Raw genomic sequence first — 15891 nt, 5'->3', positions numbered from 1 at the left:
GCTGGGCGTTACCGGGCGGGGGCGGGGCCCCGCTGTCGCGAGGGCGCGCGGGCCAATGGCAAGCGGTGCCGGGCGCGGGGGCGGGAGGGCACGGCCGGGCGGGCGGGGCGCGTCGGCCAATGGGGCGCGGGCGGGGGCGTGGCCGAGGCGGCGCTCGGGTTCCGTGTGAAAAGAGTGAGGGGGCTCGGGTGCAAAGTTTGCTCGCCCGGCGCCTGCGGAGGGAGCGGCGGCGGCGGCGGCGCGGGGGGAGCGGAGCGGAGCGGCCGCCCGAGCGCTCGGGGCTCCGACCGCCCGCCACGCTCCTCGCGCCTCCGCCGGGGTAGCCGCGATGTGCGGGGGGATGGCGGCGCACGGTCCGGGCGGGCCGCGGTGCTGGCAGAACCGGCGGGCGCGGCTGCTGTGCATGCTGGCGCTCACCTTCCTATTCTTCGTGGTGGAGGTGGCGGTGAGCCGCGTCACGTCGTCGCTGGCCATGCTCTCCGACTCCTTCCACATGCTCTCCGACGTGATGGCCTTGGTCGTGGCGCTGGTGGCCGTGCGCTTCGCCCAGCGCACCCGCGCCACCAAGAAGAACACGTTCGGGTGGGTGCGGGCCGAAGTGATGGGCGCCCTTGTCAACGCCGTGTTCCTCACCGCCCTCTGCTTCACCATCCTGCTGGAGGCCATCGAGCGCTTCACGGAGCCCCACGAGATCCAGCAGCCGCTGGTGGTCATCGCCGTGGGGGTGGCGGGGCTCATCATCAACCTGCTGGGGCTCTGCCTCTTCAACCACCACGGCGTCGGGGGCCACGGGCACGCCCACGGCCACGGGCACTCGCACGGCGGCCGGCAGCAGCACCCCCGCGGCGGCCCCAAGCCCGAGCAGCCGCCCGGCGACGGCGAGGCTGCGCTCAACCGCGACGAGACCAGCACCTTGGTGGAGAACTCCAGCAGCTCCAACGGAGTCAGCCAGGAGAAGCTGGGTAAGCCCCGCGGGCAAGCGCCGCTGCCCCATCCTCGCGTAGGAAAGCGGGAGGGGGCCTTTTCCCGAGTGGGGCGGTTGCCGTCCCGGTCCCACCTGGTGCGGGCTCTGTCAGGGCTCTGTGGGGACCATCTGTCCCCACTCCTGGGAAAGAGGCGAGAAACTTTCTCGGCAGCTCTTGGGGCACATGGCTGTCGCACCTCTTCCTCGCGCCTTTCCTTCGGATGCCCTAAGCTGCATGTTTGTCTTGCAGACAGGTCAGAGTGTAGAAGAGTCTTAGGATAAAGCAGTTTGCCCTGGGAAAAAAGTTGGTTCTGCAAGGGAAGGCACATGACAAGCGTTCCTTGCCTAGCGACACGAGCTGTCACAAGACGCTCTCCTAATGCCCTCCGAACTGGCTACACATCAAATGGAGCGCGGCTCAGTGCCTCGGTCCCAGCAGCTGGATTGCTCCATTGGGTCGGTTATCAGCTACCTAGAAGCTACTCTCCATTAAACCAAAGATACCGACGTGTATTCCACTGCAGTAACGTTGTGCTTCTTCATAGCATCGGTATTAATAGGAAGAAGTCTTGGAGATTGCCAGTCAGAACTGTGCAAGCCAGAATGTGGAGCATGCTGGTGTCAGGACCACATGTGTTGTGTTCTGGAATAATTTTTGTTTAGCTTTCTAAAGCATGCACCTTCCCACTGACCTGCATACAGGCATACATTTAAAATCTTCCCTTCCCAGCTGTGGTTAAACAGTTTCATGGGTAGGAATTTCTAGGGTTATTTTTTAGTGGATCCACAAGCCTGGATAGCTGATAATGAAGCTGCTTGGTCGAAGCCAAGTATTGTGTGCTAGCGGAGTGAAAGGTGTGTGTGATTGCCACCTCTCTGTTCCTAGGGCATCCTTGTCACCAGAAGGAATGGACTTCAGGCTTTGGAACCAATTTCTCTCCTCCAGCTTCAGGGTGACATCAGCAGACCGTTGTTTTAGCTTAAAGGGAGCTTTAATTGATCGGAGTGAACTTTGCTACAGTTTCAGGTTTTCTGTGATCAGAGGTTCCAATACACATTTGAGAAACTTAGTTTCTGTTTCTCTGACTCCATGTTGGCCTTGGAAAGACAGGTTTTTCAAGAGGATAGGAAAGTTTCTCTGAAAACTTTACACCATCTTCTTGACCACGTAATAAGCTCTTAATGTTGGTTTAGTTCCAGCAAGGTATCCTAATAATTAGTTTCAGACAATGTAAAATTCCCTTTACCCTTAGTCTCATACATATCTTGGCTTGGGAATTATTCTTTAATGGTGAAAAGTTGTGCTTTTAGCCAAGTTTTGGACTAGTTAAAAAAGTTATAGCATGGATTAAAATGCATACTGTTGTGAGCTAACTTGTCTGGAATGTCTCATGGATGTGCTTCTGGCAATAACAAATAATTTGTTGTGGGTGTTTAGGTGGTAATAGGACATAATTTTGGTCACAGTGAAACTTTGAAATAAGCTTGTATTTCCTTCATTGCCCTGTCATGATTATGTAATGGATGGAGCTACTCATAGTTTGCCTATGAAAAGTTGCAGGTGATTGGAGGCTTAGGAGAAGATAAAAGATGTAGAGATAGTGACAAAGGTGGCCCTGTGCCTTCACTGGAAATCGCAGAGTAGGGTAGTCCTGATTTCCTAAGGTGGAAGTGAAATATAGGCATAGCCTTAGGGGCTAGTCCTGCACAGGCATTTCTATGGATGCACTTTATGTAAAATAATCTGGTTTTTGTTCCATTTCAATGAACATATTTCAAATGGACGTGTTTTAACCATTTGCCATTCATTAAAAAAAGGTTAGTTCCAAGTTAGTTCAAGAGCTTTCTGGAACCATGTTTCCTGTTACCCACTCATATAGATAGCTGTACTTTTTAGATTTCCATTATTCCAAGTACTTGGTACAAAGTAGAGCGTTCCTCTTTCCTTGCTCTCATCGTGGACCTTGAGGTCTGAACTCTGTAACCTGAGATATTTCCCTCTAATGTATTTACTTCTCTGGAAAGTTACAGGTCCCATGTTCCATAACTCCTAGGGGTAGTGTGGAAAATGTAGCTGGAGCTTCAGGGTAGAAGTGTACTGGGTGAGGTAATGAGCTGGGGCTGGGAACTGAGCCTTGGTGGGAGCCCACTCCCCCTTCAGAGAGGAGAGGACTTGAGCGCACTCTGCAACTGCAGAATGGCAGCCACAAGGGCAGAACAGCAGAAGCTGCACGTCTTGTTAATGTTTACAAAGCTCTGAACTCAATTACCTCAGAGGCAGTAAGAGCTCCTTGTTTCAGTTTGTCAGGCCAGGGACCAGTGCCTGTTGCTTTTCTTTACCACTGGAAGTAGCCAAAGAAGAACTTCTGAAGAAAAGCAGGAGGTTAATCATGTACAGTTCTCTCCAATTTGAACATTGGAAGATTGTTTTCTTTCTGAAAGGATTCTTCTTTGTAGTGATGTGTGTGTTTATTCCCATGTAGCTGGTTGGCTGTGTGTTGGAGTCATAAATACTGCAGACAGTTGTGGCAAAGGAGGGCACTAAAATGTTAATTTATGTACAGTCCATGGCATATGACTTTGGACATCAGAAGCTGTATGCCACTCAACAGCTATATGTCACTTGCATAAAAAATATAATTTTACTATTTATTTATTTATTCTGAAATATAAATAACAGTAATTCATATCCTCAGAGTTTCACTGATAATTTGTGCTGTCCTAGAGTAAATTCTGCTGGTAAATTCTGTGTTTTAGACCTAAAATTTCAGCTGATTTTATCTCATGGTCCTGCTAACTCCATGCAGCATCTTGGAAGAACTTCGTTTTCCTTGAATTCAGAAGCCTCTTGAAAAGGCATTGCTAAACCTGAAAAGAAGCTACTACACAGCTGTAGCACACAGCTTTTGAGCTTCTAGCTTCAGATTTTAATATGAAATAGCAATCCTATGGGTAAAGATGGATTTTAGCAATGTGATCAGTCTATTGGTGTTTCAAAAGAAGGAACAAATGTACCTAACTAAGCTACTTCAACCAGCTTTTTCACATATGCTCTGTAACTCTGCATTTTGTTTAGGAAACAAGCAGTGAATAGGCAAATGGTTATATGGCTGGAAAGGTGAAAGTAGTTTTTCAGTACAGTAATTAAAATGTGGTCATCTTCATTTTGTGCCACTCTACGTCTTTAATCTCCATGTAGAAACAGTTGCCTTCTAGGTTATTTAGATCACTTATTGGGAAAACTGAGTTTTCCTCAGCCAAAGATGTTGCTAAGTGTGTGGGTTGAGCTGCTTTTCGACTTCGTACTCAGTGTGCCATGCTTACTGTTGGATATGATTTTATAAGGAATCACAGTACCATGTTGTATTATAGCTCATGACTAACTGTTTTATTGTTTTCTTGTCAGGTGATATGAAAGATGACCTGAGTGACGTACAAGTGAATGGGAATGCTGGCCATTATCCTCTGGATGAAGAGGAAGTTGAAGAAGACTCTAGTGCACAACTTAACATGCGTGGAGTTTTTCTGCATGTTTTTGGAGATGCCTTAGGTTCAGTAATTGTGGTAGTGAATGCCTTGCTCTTCTATGGCTTGTGGAATCCATGCCCTGAAGATGGGCCTTGCTATAATCCATGTGTCAATGATCATTGCATGGAAAATGTTACTTTATTCCGAGCACTTGGCAGCACTAACAAGTCAGAGCAAGATGGCATTACGGTGGCTGGTCCTTGCTGGTTGCTATATTTAGATCCTGTCCTCTGTTTGATTATGGTCTGTATACTCCTTTACACAACTTACCCGTTGCTTAGGGAGTCAGCCCTCATCCTTCTACAGACTGTTCCTAAACAAATAGACGTCCATTCTTTGAACTCCAAGCTGCGTACCCTCGAAGGAGTCGAAGCCATCCACGAGTTACACATTTGGCAGCTAGCAGGCAGCAGGATCATTGGCACCGCTCACATCAAGTGTCCTGACCCTTCCACGTACATGATGGTGGCCAAGCGCATCAAAGAGATCTTTCACGACGAAGGCATTCACGCAACGACCATTCAGCCCGAGTTTGCCAGTGTTGGCTCTGAGTCAGGGAGAGGGAAATGCGAGTTTCCTTGCAGGACTCAGTGTGCTTTGAAGCAGTGTTGCGGAGCAGGAGAAGCTAGTACTGCAAAGAAGACAGAAAAGTCGTCATCGCTTAGTATTTCTTGTTCAGAAGTTGTCATTGAATTTCCGAAAACGAGGAGGACTAAGTCGGAGAGCATCCCTTCAGTGAAGCTGGAGGCGAACGCCGATCAAAATGAGCAGTTTGAGTCATCTTTGTAACTCCCTGAAGGGTGCTACCTGAGCTATGGAGACTTTGTCAACAGCTGTGTTGCAAGAGGAAGAGACAGACGTTCGAGATGCAATTTTGCCAAATAGTGTAATTGCTGAAGTCCTTGTTCTTGTCATATTGCTAAATATAGAATGCTTGTTTTAAAGAATATAATGTCACTGTCATGATACAATGCGTTTGTGTTGACTTTGTTTGACTGGGACAGACAGAAAGTGCATCCATGCTGTAACACTTCAGAAAACCAGTTTCAACATTTCAGCAGAGACACTTTTTCCTGTGCTTCAAATTAAGATACTTTTTTCCAGTGAAAAGGTATTTGAGGGATAAGCATGTAGGAACTCAATTTGTGTTACAGATTTCTTGGACCTACTTTTTCCTTTAATATTTGATTTGTAGATACCTTAATATATTGTTTATTTAGAAGCCCTAAGAAAACCAAAGTTCATAGTACATTTTTAAAGATATAACTACTAAAAACTGGAAACCACTTTGCAGTTTCACATATTTTTCTTAAAGCTATGTAATAATAATAAAAATTGTGAAGGCTTTTCTAGTGAATTTATCGCACAGCATATTTTACAGACAACATCATGTGATTGTCAGAAATTGTCCCCTCTTCTTCTGGTAAGGTAGCTAGGTAATTGAAAACAACAGAAGTGAAAGGGTTTTCTTCTGTCAGAATGGCAGTTCAAGTTACTGTATACTGCTCTGTGATCCAGACATGAGACTAGTTGATAAAGTAACACAGACTTTTCTGTTTTATGGATTTTCTGCTGTTTTCTCTTACTTCCAAGTTGTGTCTGGTCATGAAAGTCTTTGAGGTTTAAGGAACCCTTGACTCAACAGTGCTATGAATAAATACTCAGCTGATGCCGAGTTTACTAAGATAAAATAATTAGTTCTGTCAGTAAGTGCTCTGTTGGGGAAGGTCTGCCAAGCACTGACAGTGTAGCTCCTGCTTTCAAGCACAGACAGCAGCTCCCCAAAAATAATGGTGCATTTTGCTTCTAGCTGAGTGTGTCTGTAAACACTTGCAGTGACTTCAGCCCTGGTCCCCCACCATGTCCTCAGGAGCCCTCCACTGACTTTTGAGGAAGTGGTGCAGGGATCACTGTATTTCACACTTCGAGATGCTTATGGATCACATTTCACTTACTCAGTATCTGCATCTATGGTTCAAAATCTTGACTCAGTTAATTGACAACTGTCTCTAAAGAAGCTGTTACAGTGTGCTGCCAACTTACACCTTAGGAAAGGAGAAACTGCTCTGCGGACTCCGTGAATTTGGTAGAGATGAGGTGAGAGTTGAAAGATAAAACATACAAGAAATCTAATCTAAAACCCTGGCCCTTTTGATCCACTCTCATGTCATGTATGGGAACTAATGTCTTGTGATTAGCAGATTGCTCCTGTGTGCAAAACTGGAAAACAACTTAGATCTTCCATTCTTTGCTTTATGACTCTGGACACGATAAACACTTTGCCTCAGTTTCCCTGTCTTCAAATGGGGATAATACCTACCTCACAGGGGTGTTGTGAGGCTCAACTATTGTGTGAAGAGCTCTGAGATCTGTTACTGGAAGGCACTGGAAAGAGGATAAGATACTAGATTACCTGGCCTTTACTACTTCTACAAATGCATTGCAATACCTAGGCACAACCAGCAGGAACTGAGGATAGTTTTGGCCTTATGAAATTCTTTGATGCTGTGGTTTTCAGGTTTTTAACAGTATTTAAATAGAGATTTTTTTAAAAAAGAATGTTTTGTTAGTGAAGGGAATGTAGCTTTGCCTCCAGATACAGAACACCTCCCTAGTTTGCATTTCTAATTTGTGTCTTGCATCATAATTGCTCCTAAATAGTACAAAGAATAGTCCTGCTGCTCATCGGACCTGGATTGGCCAAGTCAGTCAGTGGTCTCACCCAAGCTCTCAGCAGAGCATTGCAGTCAACTCTCGATTATCCAGGGGTGGGTTACAGTGTTGTGCACTACCTGTGCAGTGAGCAGGGCCCGCGCCAGCCCCGTGTGCCAAAGCACGGGCAAGCTGGAGGTGCTGCCTCTGCTGCCAGGGAGCCCCATCACAGGCTGCATTGCTGGGGTGCAGCACAGCACTGCCCAGGGTTCTGCCTCTTGGCTGCTCAGATGCATCTGCAGGAAGCTGTGGATGGGTGGGCTTGGCTTTGTCCTGGCTTGGGATGTTGGTGCCTCGCAGCCACCAGCATTGCTCACCTTCTTCTGTGTTTATGCTTGTTGTATAGTCTCATAAACTAACTTAAATGTGTTAATATAGTATTTATATATGTTTTTGTTTTTTCTGAATTATCTTAACTCTTTTTTCTGTTACCTGTATATGATCTAGAGTTGACTGTTAAAGGAGATCTTGTATGAGACTACATTTGCTGAGTATGCTACCACTGCTACTATACTGCAGAGTATTAACCTAGTAAATTTTGAAATGAACAAAGTACTATTTTTTTAAATGTGTATCCTTGCTTTCTATGGTAAACTTTCACTAATTATTTTCATCAGTAGCTTAAAATTTGTCTCAATCGTTAGTATGAATTCTTGAGGTTCTGCCATATATCACTAACACACCATAGAACTACTGTTCTTTAGTTTATTTTAAAAAGTACCAACAAATCTAACCATGGTAGCACTGAGAAGTCTGATTAACCTCTTTCCTGTTGCTCTTATAAAAAGAGGGCAACTGGTAAGTCATAACAGTTACCATCATTGGTTAATAGTCTCAGTAAATGCATCTGAATAGAGGGAGTTGTAGTCACTAACTCCATTTTAAACTATTTAATCTTTCTTTTTTTTTTTTTTTTGTGCCAGAAGTCATATTTTTCTATTTCTGTGTCCATTGCAGGCAATGGCTAACTAAAAAGACAAAAAGCTCTCCCCCTGGTTATTTTAAGTATCAGGACAGGATGCAGAGATGACAGTGATGATGATGGGGGCAGGGGGGGAGTTGTGTGGCCTCTGTCATGTGCCTGTTGCACGTGCAGCACCGGCTGGTGTTACCAGGACCCTCTAGTCTCCTTAGCCCTTGATGATAAACTCCCTGAAAGTAGAGTGAGGTCAGCGTGGTGGCTGTGCAGCAGCAGGAACACAATTTCTCCGTTCTGGCTGTAGGAGACCTGACTGTAGCCCACTAGCTTGTGAAATAGCTCGATTTTTTTTTAACTTGCTCTGTCTGGGGTTATACAGACTTGATTTGTTCTGAAGACCACAGTTTAAGAATACTGAGAGCATTCAAAAGCACTGCACAGTCTCTCTTTATTTTATTTTTTTTCCACAAAGCATGAAACTAGTGAATCTCATGTAAGTGAACACTGCAGTGGTGGGGAGCTAATTGTATTGTGTATCACATTCCTGAATTTTTAAAATAAAAGCAATTATGGAACACTGATTTTAAGGAAAAATAAGTTTGTATTTCAGTGTCTAGATTGTTTAGACTTCTGATTAAATGTGTCAGAGATACACCAAACATCACCAGATGAAATATTTTACTCCATGCCTCATCCAGGAACATGCTATTTTAGAATCACTTCCTAGATTATATCTGCACCTAAGGTGAGATGCAGAACGAATTCAGACACTAAGTGGGCTAGCCACAGTACCATCAGTCTTCCTTTTGAGCAGAGTAAATTGTTTCTGTGGAACCCCTAGTAATTGTAGCTCATTTGCTTTCAACAGCCAGCGTGGGCTTTGTTAATGTCTGCAGTTGCCACATCGCAGTGTGCGGTACGGACGCACACGGAGTTATGTAAGAGAACCAGCCCCAGCTTGTGACTCCCCAAAAGTCATGGCAAGGGCTCACTCCTGAAAATTTCTCTATTCTTAAATAGTTTCATCAGCCTGACGAGTGCTTACTTGCACACCAGGTATTACTTGTGGGAGTGAGTCCAAAGCTTCTGCCAGTGTAGCCTAGCTTTAAAGAAAAAAGTACCTAGATTTTATGGATGTATTAAAATCAGGACTGCTATGGTGTTTCTAAATTTGCTGTAGAAATACTGTCAGTTTGGTGTAATTCCAGAATTTATTCCTTTTCTCCATTCTCTAAAAAGAAAGGGAAAAAAGCCCACTGAGTGTCCTAAGACTTGTTAGCAAGTTTAGCTAAATGGACACTGTTAGCTTCTGAAATCGGGCCATCTGAATTTATTAAACACTGTCTGGTGGAGTTTGGGGAGGAGGGATAAAGATTCCTGCCATTCCCCTTCCCCTGCTTTGACTGCACTTTCTAATCTCTTCAGCTATGGAGAGACCGGGAGGGATGGAGGGGGTGAATTTTGTAACTAGATGTTCCGAGTTCCACGTGGAGGGAATGGGAAATACTGCTAACTATATTTAAAAGCATATAAGTATGCTCTGACTATTTTAGCTCCGTAGCATAGCATCAGTTACACCCTTTTTAGGTATGCATTTAAGTGGTTCAGGTCCACAGTATCTTTGGCTTTTCCTTTCTCTGCTAGGCAGAAAGAGGTGGATGCTCCATTTGCCTGAGCTAAAGCCACAGTTGACAATTTTCCAAATCAAACGTAGCTTTGCTGATGACAGAAGGTCTGACTATTCCTTGTGACCTTTGCTTTGTGTGGTTAGCTGCCTGTGAGGTACAGCACCATGTTTTAGCAGGCTCACATTTATATTTTTTGCACTCACTGTGTTGTCTAACTAGTTGAAAAGCAAAACCACAAAGCTGAAAAATATCTTTCATCTGTATGTCTCCAAAAAGCACATGGGATTAATTTGGCTTCTTTTTTTTTTTCATGTCCTGGATCCTGTTTCTGAACAATGTTAAAATATAATTGGCATAGCTTGTTCATTAATGATATTTCTTTTTGCCTTCTTTTAAAATAAAGAATAATGTTCTTTTTTTCTTTTTTTTTTTCCTTTTTTGTTTTTGTTTTTAAGTATTAAAGTGCTGAGAAAATAAATGGAGCTCTTGACTATCAAATACATTTTAGTTGAGATTTCTTTCTCAGATCAGCTCCCAGGAAGGAATCTAACTAGTAGAAATATACATTCACTATCTCCCAGAACATCAAAAAGAGATGAAAAGAGCACAAATAGAGGAGGTGGAGGTTAGTAAATGGGTTGTAAAGTCCTGGCCTCCAACTGTCTGGGTTCCAGGTGCAATTAAAATAATAGTTGCTCAGTTCTAGTATGGTAAAGAGTTAATTATACAAAAGGCATTTTTTTTTTTTTATCTCAAATGAAAACAGCTTTTGAAAATAATAAAAAAATCATCTTGACCTGTTAATTGGCCATGGTTAAATACCTGCCATAAGGGTCAATAAGGTAGACTTCCTAATAGGACTCTATACTGTTCTTTCAATGTGTTTGGAAGAAATCTGCTTTAGAGCAGATGCTTTGGTGCTTTTCAGTTTCATTTGTTTCAACTCAGAAAACCTACACTTTGCAGAGTTTTTTGGGAGAAAAGGACTGACTGCAGATGCCAGCACTAGTACTGAGGAGGGCAGGATGGTGACCAATACCTGCTTTGAGCTGTTAATAAGCTTGCAGTGATGAGTTCATTTTGGAGCCCTTCAGCAGCTCCTTTTTCTGCTTCAAGAGGGAAAAGTGATTCCACATTATTAGTTATATGTGCAGGAGGGTATGTTTGGTTGTGCTGTAAACACTGCATGTGAGCTTCAGTTTTGCCATTTTCCAAAGGTGCTTCTCCCTCTCCATGAAATGATGTGATTTGAACTTATTATGAACATCCTTTATGAGACATGCTGGTGTGGGAATTTTAAATTAGCAGGAGGGGAAGCTTCAGGTGTGTAGCTTACTTTTGCCATGTCATTCATGCAGATAGTTGCCTGACTGCAGATAGTTGCTTGACCTCAGGGACCACCAGATCCAGCCCCCAGAACTCCTTGCTGCTTTTCCATTGGAAGAGCTAGTGCCACAGAAGAGGGGTGGGATGGGAGTGTCTGACTCCACAGGCACCTTCTCAGGCTGATCTGTGCTAGCATCCCAAACCTGGCATGAAAGCCTTGCCACTGAGACTTTGGCTAGCATTTATCTATATTTGCGCTTCGCTTTATCCTTTTTTTTTTTTTAATTTTCTTGACAATCAACACAAATCTTAAAGTGTTGCTGAGACCAAATGGCAATCCCCACCCCCCATCACCCAAGCTCTGTTTCTAGTTACAGCATTGGTCGGCTTCCCAGCATTTTCCTCCTGCACCAGCTCCTGCAGCTAAGAATAGCCCTGGTGATGCTGTGGAACAGGATGTGCAACCTGCTGGGCTTCCTGCATTTGTGCTCGTGTTGCTGGCCTGTGCTGAAGCCTGTCCTCATCTTCCCCTGGACTCACTGGGTGGATTTGTTAGATTTAATTTCTTGGATTAGGTTTGCTGTGGGTTGGCCCACACGTGTTCCAGTTGCCTATATTCTGTGCTGTAGGCAACTGCATTCTGCAGTATAGGCAAGACCTCAGCTGAGAGAGATACTCACTTGCTGCCAGTCTTCTGTGCTTCACAGTGTGTCTGCTGAGTGTAAGAGGATGCTGCTGGCCTGCTGCAGACCTGGATTCAAGCTTCACTGCTTGGTTTGATGTTACTGTGTGATCCCTGTAGCTGAGGGTGCAGAGTACAGCACAGGCAGTCTGCAGGTAACTGGGTCACTGCTGCTCACCTGAGCTAGGTGCTCATACCTTAGTTCAGGAGTGAACAACACTCCCACAGATAAATGCTGCACATATTGCTATACCCTCAAGATTTTTTCATTAGGCAACACTGACTGGAGACTCAGTCCATTGTTTTATCCTGTGCTGCCATGGGCTCTCTCCCAGTCAATTGCAGACAAGCACATTTTTCCTTGAAAAACAGATTATGTGAATTAGCAAAATTGGGATGATGATTTTCACTTGTATTTTGGGCATGTGGAAAGGTTCTGACCCAGATGGATGGGGCTGATTCTGCATGCTTCCAGCTGAGCTTTAGGAAGGGTTGGGCTTAAGTACTAGGTAAAATCTAGGCTCAAGTAATTCATCCTAAATATCCATACTGGCAGAGGCCTTAGGTTTCTGTGTCATCACAGTTTGAAGTGATTTTCTCTTTATATTGCTGTTTGAAAAGAAAAAAGGAAAGAACTATGTTTAATTATCACAAGAATTATTACCCAGCCCTAGTAGGTGTGTTTCCAGTTTGCCAAAAACCTTCCTGCATGCAGCAGCAGCACAGTAGAGACACTGACAAGTTAGTCGGCAAGTTATTGCTAAAAAGGAGGTGTTTGGTACATATGCTTGAGCTTGGGAGTGGAATGACACTTGGCACCATAATGTCCCAGTTATCTTTTTCTGAAGGAGTAGGAAAACTGCAGAACTAAATATTGAGTCAAGCTGCGTGGGCAGAGCTCCTGTGTCAGAGCTGTGCTGATGTCACAGCCACAGCGTGACATCATGGGCTGCATGTGAACAGCCCAGAGCATCACCCAAGCTCTATGTGCTACTGAAAACCTCAGTAACATTTATTGAAAACTTACATGGGGTTTTTATCCCTTTTCCCATTCCCTTAATCCTGAGAAGTTTAGCCACACAGCCAAGGGGAGAGTGTGCAGCTCAACTGCCTTGTAACACTGTGTGCTGTTCTGAAAAAAGGTGCCATTGAACCAGGGTTTGAACTCTACTGCACTTGGCATGCCCTTCCTAAAAGTATCTACAAAAACGAGGTGATGTCAAAACAATGTTTCTCTGCTGAAAGCTTGGAAGATACTCAAGTCTACAACTTCTGCAGCAGCTTTCTCTGATGCTCTTATTTGCTGTCCTCTGCCCAGGGATTTATCAGAGTTACTATTACTGCATGTGTGTGTAATAATTAATGTGGCATGGAAAAACAGTAGGGCAGACACTGGAGTTCTTTAGATTTATTCTTTAATAATAGAAATTGTGATCTATGAGATTTTTGCCAAAACTTCTTTCATCTTTGATAGTATCAAAAAGGCAGGTCACTTCTCCCATTGTGGTCTCTCTGGTTAGTAGGAAGCAAATGAAATTATGGCACCAATGGAGTGTGTGTGGGTTTTGATCTTGGAGTGGTTATATTCTCCCCCTCCTGCAGCTGCTTTAATGAGGGTAATGACTTTATTTGGTTTCCCTCTATAGCTCTGCAGTGCTTAACAGCTTGTTACCGAGGGACCTACACTTGGAGTGCATGGAAATCCAAGTTAGTGAAAGACAAGGAAAAACATGTTCAAACAGATCACAGCTGAAGCTGAGACCTTAATCTTCCTGAGACAGAAGGTAGCCAGCACAGGCTCAGCTGTTCCATCAGGAAAGGTTAGTGTGAAGTACCAAGCCTAGCTCACTGCTAGAGAAATGGTGCAGAAAATCAGGTAACAGCAGTTTAGTTTCACACCCGAGCATATGAGGAGTGGCCTCTCTCTGCAAGAGACTGCAGGCTGGCAGAAATAATGTCTGTGCATGGGGGTTTGTTGCTGGCAGTGGCTGAAATCCTGAAAGTGCAGTATTTCTCCAAATGACTTAAGGTAAAGTCAGATATGGAGGGTTCTTATGCAACGTGAGAGTTCCCCTTTCGAAACAGTGGTTTAGAGAGGAAAAAGTCATTGGTCTGGGCTAGGACAAAAATTAAACAAGATAAACAAGGATGGACTGCTGCCATCTTCCCCTTCCCCTTTATCTCTAAACCTTAACCTTAAACTGCAAATTTGAGGTTAATGCAGTGCAGTGTGTCTGCAACTGCTGAAAGCAGCTATGTTTTAATAGATCTGACTTATTTCAATGATGATGAGGGTTTTAAAGTTCCTCTAGGTAACAGAAATATTTCTATGCTTTTAAAGTTCAAATGCAAGGATTTTTAAATATTACTAAGAATATTTTCAAATTAAATAATTAATTCTCCAGATAAAACATTTAATGAATTATTTACTTATTCTGTGTCCTTGTTTCTAATCCACAGAACATAGAAATAAACTTTATTTTCAAAAACCTGTCCAATTTTTGCTAACATATTATTTTTCTGTAATATCAGCTAAAAAGAGAGGAAGTGTCAGTTCATAAAAAGTAAAGCTCACCATACAATTTTGGTAGCAGGTCACTTGCCACTAACAAGTACTTCAGCACTCTGCAGAGCTCTGAGTAGCTGTAGAATGTACTGTGGAAACAAGGACCACAGCAATAAATTGGAATGGAAAAATATTTGCTTGAACTTCATGAAGAAGAAGCTGCTTTAGTGATACATAAGAAAATGTGTCTGTTCCTGAGTTTTGGCCTATACATATACATAGTTGAAAATGTTGTCTGTTCCTGAGTTTTGGGCTATACATATACATAGAATGCTATGTATATATGTATATACATATACATTTGTACTATACATAGCATTCTGAAAACGTAATTCTTCAATGATGTGATGGGGACTTTATTCCATAAATACCAGATTAGATCCTGTCCTATGCACTGATTTATCCAGCCATTTAAAATATGGGAGGGGAGGAGTGGAGAGCATGATAGATGCATTTCCGGACTGTACATCATTCAGCTACTCCTTCCAGTACACGTGATCCTTCTTTTAAATAATGTGAGAGTTTGTTTGGGGTTTCATCCAAATATGACCATCCTACTTTTCAAACAACTTGGTTCTGACAGGAACTTTGTTCTGACAGATTCTTTTTGAAGAGAGATGTCTTAACTCAATTGGCTTCAGGGTATCTTCCTGTGATAATGCCTTCAGGGGCCACATGCTGGCTGGCTGAGTCAGTGACACTGTGTTTTCCTGTGCTCAGTAGGAGTGCAAGACTCTGAACCAAGTTGGGCTGGATGAAGGATATCAAAGACCTGGAAATGTGGAAGAATATGTTGAAGATAAGGCTAGATTAATTCTCAACACTTTAAGCCTTTGCTAAGAAAAGCTGAGCTCTTGGATTTTGATGGTTTTTTTTTTATTTTTTTTTTTTTTTTTTTTTTACTTTCTGTATCTGTGACTAACCCCAAACACTGCCACTCATATGTAGAGGAGGAAAACTTAATATTCATTGAAATTTCACTGAGGTGCTTTTTGGCAAGTCTGAGATGTTTACTAAATAAATGAAATAGGATGGTAATGATTGTTACAGGACCCCTCAGAGCATGTTTTCCATCTTGCTTTTCATCACTTATAAGTAGATCATGAATATAAGAGCCTGCCTTGTATTGGGAACTCTGACAGGTGAAAAGTGCTCTCTGTTTGTAGCACATGCAGGGCTCTGACATCTGGCATGCTTTTCAACCCTGAAACTCTGTTAAAAAGTGCCTAAAGAAATACAAAATACTCACTGAGGCTCAAAAATGTGACCACAGTAGAAGCTGTGCTTCTCTGAGGGGTCTCCTTTATCTCCACACGGATTTCAGTTTCCCCCAAAAGCTGAAATTTCAGTTTAAGGATGGCCTCAGAAATAGAGATTGGGGGTGGTTTGTAGAAACCTCAAGAGGCATCCAGCAGGACTACAGCTGTTCTAAGGAAAGAGGCCATTCTCTCTTGGATTGCACTGCAAACTGACCCAGCCTGAGGGATGGAAAACCAGCAGCGTTCCTCAGAGAGGCCTGGATTCCTCCTGTGCTGCACCAATTTTAGGGCCACAGCACATGGGAGA

At 43.6% G+C, this 15891-nt stretch overlaps 1 protein-coding gene across 1 annotated transcript; it reads left to right on the top strand.

Moving 5' to 3' along the window:
• The first annotated feature begins 237 nt into the window (after nucleotides 1-237).
• Nucleotides 238-10185, top strand: SLC30A1 (solute carrier family 30 member 1). Its single transcript, XM_064709069.1, has 2 exons — nucleotides 238-962; nucleotides 4371-10185. Exons 1-2 carry the CDS (start codon nucleotides 329-331, stop codon nucleotides 5279-5281), a joined length of 1545 nt encoding a protein of 514 aa, XP_064565139.1. The 5' UTR covers nucleotides 238-328; the 3' UTR covers nucleotides 5282-10185.
• Nucleotides 10186-15891: the final 5706 nt, after the last annotated feature.

This window comes from Zonotrichia leucophrys, chromosome 3, assembly GCF_028769735.1.
Source record: "Zonotrichia leucophrys gambelii isolate GWCS_2022_RI chromosome 3, RI_Zleu_2.0, whole genome shotgun sequence".
In the NCBI taxonomy this organism is placed as follows: Eukaryota; Metazoa; Chordata; class Aves; order Passeriformes; family Passerellidae; genus Zonotrichia; species Zonotrichia leucophrys.
The sequence above is the reverse complement of the archived record's forward strand: the minus strand, read 5'-3'. Positions and strand labels throughout refer to the sequence as shown.